The sequence below is a fragment of the Bubalus bubalis genome, chromosome 10 (assembly GCF_019923935.1).
Source record: "Bubalus bubalis isolate 160015118507 breed Murrah chromosome 10, NDDB_SH_1, whole genome shotgun sequence".
NCBI lineage: Eukaryota > Metazoa > Chordata > Mammalia > Artiodactyla > Bovidae > Bubalus > Bubalus bubalis.
Genome location: NC_059166.1, coordinates 18,439,933 through 18,451,578, shown reverse-complemented (window position 1 = coordinate 18,451,578; position 11,646 = coordinate 18,439,933). Strand labels below are relative to the sequence as shown.

At 40.4% G+C, this 11,646-nt stretch overlaps 1 protein-coding gene across 1 annotated transcript in view; it reads left to right on the top strand.

Moving 5' to 3' along the window:
- The first annotated feature begins 244 nt into the window (after nt 1–244).
- Nucleotides 245–11,646, top strand: part of SASH1 (SAM and SH3 domain containing 1) — a 259,869-nt gene continuing 248,467 nt past the window's right edge. The window contains exon 1 of the mRNA XM_044924121.2: nt 245–371. Coding sequence (XP_044780056.2) covers nt 351–371 — 21 coding nt within the window. The 5' untranslated portion in view covers nt 245–350. The remainder of the gene's footprint in view (nt 372–11,646) is intronic.

The following is an 11,646-nucleotide window of genomic DNA, read 5'->3' as shown; positions in this document are numbered from 1 at the left end:
AAGCTTTGTTTCTGAGGAGTATTTGCAAGCTTCATTCTAAAGCCTGGGAACTTCAGGAGCAAAACCTTCTTTTGAGCCATAGCTCTTGTGTTGTATGTTAAGCATTTGGAAGGAACCCCAAGGAGGCCTCAGGAAGCAGTTACTGCCTCTTGACTTATCATCCTGAAGGCGATTTGTTTTAAAGTTGATAATCCCTAGAGCTACAAGAGTGTCCCACATCTGCCCCGAATTGAAAACAGATTCCTATTAAGAGCCTTACATCAGCGCTGCGAATTCATTCGATCTGAGTCAGAAAGGAAGTTGGAGAACATTCGAACGTATGGCCTGATAGCAACACGGCAGCTCCCTTCATGGAGGATCAAGATGGCAGGGTATGTAGGCTGTCTGTTTTTGAAATTTAAGACTGTTTTTCTGTAAGGAAGTATCCTTCTGACCTTTGGGCAGGAATATTCGGGAGGGGACCGTGGTAGCAAACAGCTATGAGATAACTTGGTGGTGGGATTTTCAATGCCATTGATGAATCGATCAGAATTCCGAGAGACTGGGAAGCCTCTGCTGTCTAGAAATTCCTCTGCTAGGTTTTGTGTTTTTGTGACTTATCATTTATATAAAATATATTCAAAAATTATGTAGGTATTTATGTAAAATTCTGCCCCCAAGACTCTAAAACAATTCTGTAAGCCAAGAAAAGTTTTTACTGTTTAAGAGCCAGAGCTTTTCCACCCTCGGCTTATCTATGAAATTATCTGAAAATATTTCCTCACATGCCAGGAATGAAGGATGGAACTCTGAACTTCATATTCCAAGCCTCAGGGGACCAGGACCGTCTGATTAACTTTTTAGCATTTAATATCCTACTGAAGTCTTCTTCTCAGCTGGCTGAACAACTTTTTCCCTTTCTTTTCTGTGGAAACTGTCTGTTATAGAATGTGTGGTTCTTTTTCTTCTAAATTAAAAAGGAGATCAGATTTGCTCATTAAAACTGATTAAAGGAAAAAGTAGGGTACAGGGGTTGTGAACAAGGGTCTGAGGGCCCCATGGCTTGAGGCATGGATTCTGAGCTACGCTCTGCTCCCCTTGCCAAGCCCTCCCCATCCCCTACCTGGCTCCCGAGGTCCTTCTGGCTCCTTTTCCAGGTCTGGACTGGGCTTCGGGGAGTGGAGGAGGCCTCTCAGGTTATTTCCAGAAGACTATTCCACTCACCATTTTCTCCGAGAAGCTGAGGACAATACCTAGTCTAAGTGCTATCCAATCGATACTTGTTGAATGAAAATAGAATTGTGGAAGAGAATCCTGGAAGAAGCATCAGTTTGAACATCTGGAGCCCGTGAGCCTCTGTTTGGGTTAATTTCCACTCCCCTCCTTGAGAAGATTGACACCAGAACTAAAGCCTAGAAGGTGATGAGTAATTGAGAGAAAAGTGCTAGAATGTCAGTCAGGGCAACTGTGTATAAAATGCGTGATTCCATGGTTATGGTATTAATAAAGTAAAGAAATGAAATATGAGTCTTGAGAGGTAACAATTGCCCTCCGAGAGCATTCAGGAGTCCGAGGAAACTGGTGCAGGAGAAAGTGAACAAACACAGCTGGCCGGCTTCCTCTTGAGCTCAGTACAGACGTGCTCATCAAAAGTGTTCTGACAGCACAAAGCCTGTTCCTGTTACATGCGCTTCCCCCAGTTTCAGAAACAATGTATTAAGGGCAGCCCAGTTGGCAGGTAAGATATTCAGTCCAAATGCCAAAATACTGTCCCCTCTTGACTGGCTGCCCACAGTTCTTGAAAGAGGGAAGGTATTTTGGATGCCAAAAATTGAGTGCAAACTGTGTCATGGGACTATGCCCTCTTAATCCCAGCAAGACAGAGGCTCCCTTTTAGAAAAGGAAGCACATTTGGGTTTTTGTGCTGGAGGATGCAAAAAGATGTATTGATCAACTCAGACAGAAAGAGGAATTCTCAGGCTTAGAAACATCGCTCTGTCCCAGCTAAGGAGACTGGCAAATGAGCCTTGAAATCTATAGAAACAGTTCCAGTTCAGATCAGCCTCCTCTTTGGCAGATGATGCTAGGTATAGAGGTATTTATACAGAGATAGATTTATATATCTTAATTTAACTAACCTATTTAACTTCAATCCCAGAGGGTTGGGAAGAAAATAAAAAGTAGGGTTGCAGAGACATCCAGGTTAAAACTGATATCAAAAATTTAATTACCATTACCTCAAGTAAAATTCACTTCCAGAAGTCTCTCTTGCCACATTTGAGTAACAGAATAAGCAGGTCTTCATTTGGGGCCACATCTTCTTTCCTTGCCCCATATTTGAACATCAGGCAGGTCTCTAAGGCTGTTCCACCATGCCAAGTCACAAAGAGTTTTGTAAACTGTTGTTTAGAATTCAGAACGCATTATTCCCCAGAAACAAGGTTAGGATCCCAGCTCAAGTTCTGAATGCAAATTTATCCCTAAATATAGAGAATCTGTTACAAGTTTCTGGAAAGGGACAGAAAGAACATCTATTATTTATTTTAAGGGCGTTGAAGAATAAATTTTACAATGAACTGTAATTTTTAATGATATAATTTTATAATGGACTGTAATAATGCTTTGAGAGCATTTTTAATATCCTTGAAAATTAAATTCTTGGCCTTGCACACCAGTCCTTTCTTTATCTAAACCCTAACCACCTATCCTTGGTGCTTTGTCTCCTCTTTTGAATGATACTCTAAATTGGAATCCTAGCAAATAATTTTCATGTACTTTTCCACCAACAAGGTTTTTTTGGGGAGTCTGGAATATCCTCCTCCACGTTTGGTTTCTGGCAAACTCTTGATCAACTCAAACATTAACAGAGTTTAAACCCCTCTATATTGCCTCAGACTCCTATTTCTCTCCTCCTTTGGCACAAACCCTTCTGAGAAAACTTTGCCCAATTTCAAATGGTTCCTTCTCTGACCTTCTAAAATACCAGAGATCCTAGTTGGAAAACTTTCCCCTAGGAAGAGTTAGAAACGCTCCTGCCCACCTCTCCTGCATTTTTCTTAGACTTTGTAAGAACCACTATGTATTAATGTTAACCCCAGTATATTGCAAATTTTATTTATATGTTGTTCCTTTCCCTAGATTGAGAATTCCTTAAAGATAGGGACTCATTTAGGACTTATTACAACCCCGGGATATACTAAATAGTTAATAAAAGTATAGGTGGATGAATGGATGGATATGTGATTGGATGGATAGAGAATAGAGAGATGATTAGGAAGATAGGTGGATGAAAGGATGGATGGAAGAGTGACTTCTGTATAAATAAATGGTTGGTTTATTTAGAGGACAATGAAGAGCTATATGGAAACTTCTATGTTCAGAATGGGATTTTTTGTTTCAAGGGCATGATATTAGTGAAATTTGACCATTATTATTTTGCTTCTATGGTTATGTAAAGAAGGGATTATGAATAGTGTACCTGCAGCTGACGTGGCTCCCAACACAAGCAGATGGAGAATGAAGTTTGGAATAAGAATGCATGGGTTCTAACTCTAGCTCTCTACTTCCCAGTTATGTGGTCTTGGTATATTATTTACCTCTCTATTTTTGTTTTTCTTCATCTGTAAGATGGGACATAATAACCTACCTTCAAGGAGTTGCTGTGAGCATTAAATGATAATCTAAAAGCTTTAGTCTAGTGCTTAACCCATATGAGGTAGCAGATAAAATGGTAATAAAATATGGATCTGAATCTGAAATGGCAGACATAGAACTTTGAATGCAGAAGGAATCTAGGCCCCTCCTATCAAGCCTTGGACTCTCTCATTTTTCAACTCCCCCCTTCATTTTGATGTAGTTTGTCAACAACATAATTCAACCTTTTATCCACCACTTCCCTTGTCACTTGGGTAATTAAAAATAAGATAAAGTAAATTTGAAAGTGTGAGAGAAAATAAGAGGGTTCATGGGGGTCGTGAGTATCACAAAAACATTTTCCAAAGCAGAGTTAAGTAATCTCTGATGGAGGAAGAGGGTATATTGTACATGCAAAATAAAAAAAGAGAGGATGAGGAGCAAGATGTTTAATGGAGCTGGCTGCAAAGTGAAAGGATGAGAACTTGCATTGTTGGGAAATTGCATTTCCAGGGTTATAAAAGGAGCAATTGCCAGTTTAACATACCTACAAATGCACTCCTATGCATCTGGAACCAAAAAGCACCTTGTGTAATTTCAAATACGTCACATAAATAATAATGATAGTAATACACTCTTAACTTACACTTAATATACCACTTACCAGATGCTAGGCACGATTCTTAACTCTTTAGACGTATTAGCTCATTTTATCCTCACAAAAACCCAATGAGGTAGATACATAAAATCCTTGTTTTACTGATAAGGAAAGTCAATACACAGCTAGTCACATAACTGGTATGTGTGGGAACCAGTGCTTGAACCTAGGCAGTCTGGTCCCAGAGTCTACACAATTCACACATGAATGTACCTGCAGTTGACGAGGCTCCCAACACAAGCAGGTGGCCAGTTCAGCCACCGTGGTCAGCAACACTGTTAAAAACCACTTTGGTCACCATCCCTATGGATAGACTTTTCAAAACATAATTCTAATGCCTGAAGAGTTCAAATGATAGAATTTTATAACATGGAGGAACATTTAGTTCATTATGCCCAGACCAGCCAGCTGATTGGGCTGAGAATTTCCAGTAAGTCAGCCTCAGGGACACTGATCAGAATCTCTGGGGACCAACAAGCGATGACAGCTAGATGACCTTAGCTACCCTCATAGCACTGCAGTGTCAGAAGGACATCATCTTTGTTCCAGATACTATCCAAGGAATTTGAAAGACATTTTTCTTGAGTTAGGTTGACACCCCAGTAGTTTTCCAAATATGAAAATAAATACAGATGTGCTGTCTTTTTTTTTAAAGAATCATCATTTTCTAAGATATTTGTGTGTTAATTTGACTGCACCAGGTCTTACTTGAGGCACACAGGATCTTTGATCTTCATTGCAGCATATCGGGTCTTTTAGCTGCTACACGTAGGGTCTTTAGTTGTGGCATGTAAACTCTTGGTTAGAGCACGTGGGATCTAGTTCCTTGACCAGGGATTGAACACAGGACCGGCTGCATTGGGAACATGGAGTCTTAGCCACTGGACCACCAGGGAAGTCCCAAGAACCATCTATTTTTTGACCTAAAAAAAAAAGTAATAGAATATGAGTTTGTGAGCATTCCTAGATTGAATTTGACAGGTCCACGTTCTAAAATAATTCCGTTACTCAAATTTCTATGAGCAATTTGATTCCATTTTCTCCTGCCAAAGATAGGGACACAGTCAACTAATTAACACTCTTAACAAATTTCACAAATTCTGATCCAAGGATGTGTTAGGCAAGCAGAAAGAATGTAATTCTCCCTTTTCCTACCTATTTGAATTATTATAAGCATTTCTACAATTAATAAAGTAACAATGCAAGTGCTGTAAAGTTATCTATTTCTCTGGCTGTTTTAGTCATTTCTATTTTAAGCCATTCACATGCCCCACTGATGTTTTAGGGAATAGTTTTTGAATGAATAGGTAGGTCAGCTTATTGGAGAAGTTGCCAGAAGTTTTGCCTGCCCCAAATACATCCACTTAATTACCCACCTGAGTTCTTTCCTTTGACTCAAGAGAACAAGAGAAAATAGCATTCGATACCTAGAATCACAAAAATAGGGAGCCAGGAGGACCTTTGTCTCTTCCTTGAATGGTAGTCAGGGGAGAGGAAGGAGGAAAAGAGGGAGGGGGTAGTAAGTGGATTGCTTTGGCTTTTGTCTTCGTTTTTTGCTCATCACAGTCTGGTTGGAGAATATCTTATGTAACATCAGACCCCTTTGGAGCATTTCTACATCCGTTCAGGTGTCCTGGAAGTAAACATTAAATTAAATTAAAACTTAATTTAATTTAAACTCAGAATAAAAGTCTTTACATAAACTGACTAAAAAGAGCTTAACTATTCAAAACTAGGTCAGATAGAAAAAGGCACTTTCAAGTGTCCAAAACAATCCCATCGTTTTTTAAAAATCCTGCAAACTCAAGCAATACATAATAGAAATGCAAAATTAAGTTAAATGTGCCCTTCAAGGAACTAATTTTTTTTTTTTTTTTAATCATCAAACGGCTCCAAAATGCCAAGAAAATACAGGACACTAAAATGAGGTCCAGATTCTCAAACAGGGGTTGAATTTTAAGCAAATTCTTCAGTGAGCGAGTAGATATTTCAGAAACTGGTTTTAGACCAGTCAACTACCTGGCAGGATTTTTGTGAAACTAGGATGAGATTTAATGAATTTCAGTCTCCTAGTCCAATAGCACACAGTGAACGGTTGATAATATTTTGCTAAATGAATGCTGAAGAATTATTTTGTTTAATTTCTTTTATTTAAGCATAGTTGATTTATGCTGTTAATTTATGTGTTAATTCATGCTGCACTGGAGAAGGAAATGGCAACCAAAGTGATTCAGTTATGCATATGCATATATATTCATTTTCATTGTCTTTTCCATCATGGTTTATCAGAGGATACTGAATATAGTTCTCCATGCTATTCAGTAGGACTTTGTTGCTTATCCATTAGATATATATTAGCATCTGCTACACCAAAGCTCTCGATTCCTCCCTCCCCAACTCCCCCACCTTTTATTACCTCAATAAAGAACTAGATCAAAAGAGTGTCGAAGAAGGACATCTTGGGATAAGAAAATATGAAGCGCAGTTGTTTCCCTCCCCTTGGCTACAAGTCTGTTCTCTGTGAGTCTGTTTCTTCCATAGATAAAATTTGTGCATGCCTGATAAGTCGCTTCAGTCGTGTTCAGCTCTGTGCAACCCTACGGATCGTAGCCCATGGCTCCTCTGTCCATGAGATTCTTCAGGAAGGATACTGGAGTAGGTTGCCATGCCCTCCTCCAGTGAGTCTTCCTGACCCAGGAAACTGAACCTGCATCTCTTAAGTCTCTTGCACTGGCAGGCTAGTTCCTCACTGGTGCCACCTCAGAACCAGATAAAGTTCATATGTCCTATTTCAGATTCCATGTGTAAGTGATATGTGTTATTTGTCTGTTTTTCTGACTTTTTTCACTTAGTATGATAATCTCTAGGTCCATCAGGTTGCTGCAAATGGCATTGTTTCATTCTTTTTTATGGCTGAGTAGTATTCCATTGTATACATGTCTCACATCTTCTTTACATTCATCTGTCTATGGTCGTTTAGCTTGCTTCCATGTCTTGGCTATTGTGGATAGTGCTGCTATGAACATAGGGGTGCATGTGTCTTTTTTAAATTATAGTTTTGCTCTCAGATATATGCCTGGGAATGGGGTTACCAGATCATATGACAACTCTATTTTTAGTTTTTTGAGGAAACCTCCATTCTATTTGCCATGGTGGCTGTGCCAATTTACATTCCCACCGACAGTTTTTTGTTTGCACTCTCTCCAATGCTGAATAATTCTCAACTCATGTAGTCAAACCAACTCAGCTATCCTGTTTGGTCTTAGCTGACACTTTAGCACAGGTTATTCCTCAGATTACATAAAAACACTGCTTCCTAGAAAGGGCAGATCCCCAGAAAAGAGAAGTCCCAAATTTCTGAAACTTTATTTTTTACCCTTTTACAAAAGAGTAATATAAGAGACATGACTGGGTTGCTCTGAGAATTAAAGGATACCACATTTATCCATCCATCCATTCATTCATTCATTTGCTCTTTTAAAAATTATTGATCATGTGTTTTCAGTGCATCGAGTACTGCTCTTGTGCTTGGGAAATAGAGGTCAACAAGGCAGATGAGGGCTCTGCCTGCATGAAAATTACACTCTCCCACAGAGCTCGTGGCATGTGAGTCCTGTGTCACTGCTGTGTCACCTAGCACTCAGCACCCCCTGGGGTGGGCAGCAGGCTGCCCTGGAAAGAGTAGTCAGTTTGGAAGGCAGATCAGAACCCAGTTGAATCCATGCTCCACATCTTGTCAGCTGAGTTTCCTGGAGAAACTTTCTGAGCCACAGTCCTTATCTGTAAATTGGGTATAATAATGCCTACCTTGCAGTGATTCTGTGAAGATGAAATGAGACACACTGAGGTCCTCACTAAATGGTAAACTTTCATTACTTTAATGGAGAACTAGATCAAAAGAGTGTCGAAGAAAGAAGGACATCTTGGGATACAAAAAGCTGAGAATCAGTTGTTTCCTCTGAGCACATCCTACAAAAGATATACCTTTTCAACCATTTTTTAAAAAGAATGCTGGCATGGAGCGTATAATAATAAGCACAGAAGAAGCATGATGTCTCATTATACATAGTACATTGCACTGGACATATGCTATTTGTCCTCCTCCCTCCACAACCCCAGTAAAATGAAAATAAGGGGGGAAATAAAACCATAAGAGCAGCAGTGATGGGGAAGGTGGATTACAGAAGTAAGAAATGCCAACAAAAGTTGGGAAGATTGAGCATAGATTGAGGGAAACAGTAGCGACTCCTGTAGAATACAACGGAGGAAACTGAAAATAAATTACGTGGGGTGTGGGGTCTGGAGAACACCCACAGGAACCAGCATATTGGAATCTAAGAAGGTTCCGGGAAAGGAGGCCCCCCAATGCTGGGCTTCCAATTTGAGTTCTGGTGGCTCAGTCTTCAGTTCAGTTCAGTTCAGTCGCTCAGTTGTGTCCAACTCTTTGCGACCCCATGAATCACAGCATGCCAGGCTTTCCTGTCCATCACCATCTCCCGGAGTTCACTCAAACTCACGTCCATCAAGTCAGTGATGCCATCCAGCCATCTCATCCTCTGTCGTCCCCTTTTCCTCCTGCCCCCAATCCCTCCCAGCATCAGAGTCTTTTCCAATGAGTCAACTCTTCGCACGAGGTGGCCAAAGTACTGGAGTTTCAGCTTTAGCATCAGTCCTTCCAAAGAACACCCAGGACTGATCTCCTTTAGAATGGACTGGTTGGATCTCCTTGCAGTCCAAGGGACTCTCAAGAGTCTTCTCCAACACCACAGTTCAAAAGCATCAATTCTTTGGTACTCAGCTTTCTTCACAGTCCAACTCTCACATCCATACATGACCATGGGAAAAACCATAGCCTTGACTAGCCAGACCTTTGTTGGCAAAGTAATGTCTCTGCTTTTGAATATGCTATCTAGGTTGGTCATAACTTTCCTTCCAAGGAGTAAGCGTCTTTTAATTTCATGGCTGCAGTCACCATCTACAGTGGTCTAAACAAAGAATCATCAGATAACAGGAGAAAGCTATAGACATGAAAGACAGCTAAACAGGTGGGGAAAAGGAACTCAGAGGTAGCAGAGAGTTTGAGGGACAGAATTGCATCCAAAGCACACTGAGGCTCTTTCTGCCATCTTGAAGCCTGCCAGAAGCCTGCTGGGAACAGGACTTCTAAAACAACAGTGTATTTGGAAGGCTGTGGTCCAAGGCCATTTTTGCTGGCTATCTGTGGAGTCTCTGGAACCAGAGGGAGCACACAGCTCTTTTGAAAATTGAAGATGTATATTCTCAAGATGAAATTGAATTCTATGAAAGAGAGATGTGCTTATGTATACAAAGCAAAGAACATAGTAACTCCTGGTCGGAAAACCTAGCAAAATCAGAGTTCTCTACTTCAATTTTTAAAAATACACTGCTTAATTTAAAAAAAAATCAGAGTAGTCTGGGGAAAGATAGCTCATGCTCATGGAAATAGTGGCATGATTCATGCCAAATTCTAAACCTTCCAGCTAAGGCATTGGACACAGAATCTGTTGCCATGGGAGCCTGGCAGACTACAATCCATGGGGTCTCAGAGTCAGACCTGACTGAGCGATTGAGTGACTGAGCAAACATACCCTTCAAAAATTTAAGCTTACTATAAAGCAAATAAATAGAAGTATGATTTTGTTCTCTCATGTGTTGTTTATATATAAACACACACATATGGGCTTCCAAAGTGGTTCTAGTGGTAAAGAACCCGCCTGCCAATGCAGGAGACATAAGAGATGCAGGTTTGACCCCTGGGTTGGGAAGCTCCCCTGGAGGAGGGCATGGCAACCCACTCCAGTATTCTTGCCTGGAGAATCCCATGGACAGAGGAGCCTTGCAGGCTAGAGTCCATAGGGTGGCAAAGAGCTGGACATGACTGAAGAAACTTAATACACACACATATACACATACACACACTGAGAATCCTCAGTGAGGCAAGAGAAAGAAAAACACATAGAGTAAAAAAATAAATAAGTAAATAACTTTCTGAAAACAAAAACAATTTATAAGAGGCTTAGAAGATAAAGTTTAGGAAATCTGCCAGAACTAGATAGAAAAATAGGACAGAATTTAAGGAAATTAGATGATCAGTCCAGTAGATCAAATATCCAAATAAGTTCTAGAAAGAGAGAGCTGAAGAAACAAAATGGAAGAAATCAGTGAAATAATAAACAAAAATTTCCTGAAAGAGAAAGACAGGAGTTTCCTGATTAGAGAGACCAACCCAGTACCCCACATAGAGAATAAAGCACATTATTGTGAAATTTCAGAACACTAGGAATAAATAAAAGACCCTAAAGGCTGCCAGAAAGAAAAAATAAGGTCAAATAAGACATCAGGAATCTGAATGGCATTGGCTGCTCAACAGTAACCCGAGAAGCCAAGAACAATAATTTCCAGATTCTGAGGTGCAGTGATTGCTGATTTAGAAATGGTCAAATATGGGATGGACTGAGAGCATATAAGGGGTCAGATGTTGACATCACTTTCAGCCCTTTCAACAAGCTCCTGGAAGACTTGCTCCACCAAATGAGAGAATAAGCAGAGCACTATCAACCCAGAATAGGACTCCAGATGGAACAGATAAACAAAATAGAGAAACAGAACTGACAGATATACCAATGGGTTCTGTTACAATGTAGGATGTGCTATACTCTGTTAGAATATTTGGAGCAGAATAATGGGCAAATACATAGAAAAGTAAATAAATAAAAAAACTCCAAGAGAGGAAAAATAATGAAAAAAGAAAATACAATTATAGTACACAATATGACACAGTTATGAACAATATTCATTCAGTCATGACAAGCAAGCACTGAAGACTAACAAAATCATAAATTAGAATGTAAATGTGGTGGCCGTGGAGGTGGACCACTCAGACGTCCCTTTGAAAGACAGCTTGCTTTGGGGAATGTATCCCTCCTTGGGGACCCACTGTTGTGTTCAGGGAAGGCCTGATCTCCTGGGTTCCCAGCCAGTGACTGAGCAGGGGGACCAGCGCTGGCCATGGCTGCACAGTGCAAGACTTCTGCACTGAGCAGTCTGTATTCTGGGTCTCAGCATCAGCCTGGCCTTGAATTTCTTAGAACAACCCTGCAGTCTAAGGCTCTTCCTTCCCAGTCTTCCTTCTTTGCCCCTCTCCTTCATGGTGTCAGATTGGCCCTGGAACCACCACCTTTATCTTGTTCGTTTCATTTTTTTAAAATTTAATTTTGTGTATTTATTCCTGTGTTCATTTTTTGGCCGTGCTGAGTCTTGATTGCTGGGAGCAGGCTTTCTCTGGTTGCGGTGAGTTGGGACCACTCTTTAATTGCAGAGCCCAGGCTTCTCACTGCAGTGGCTTCTCCTCCTGT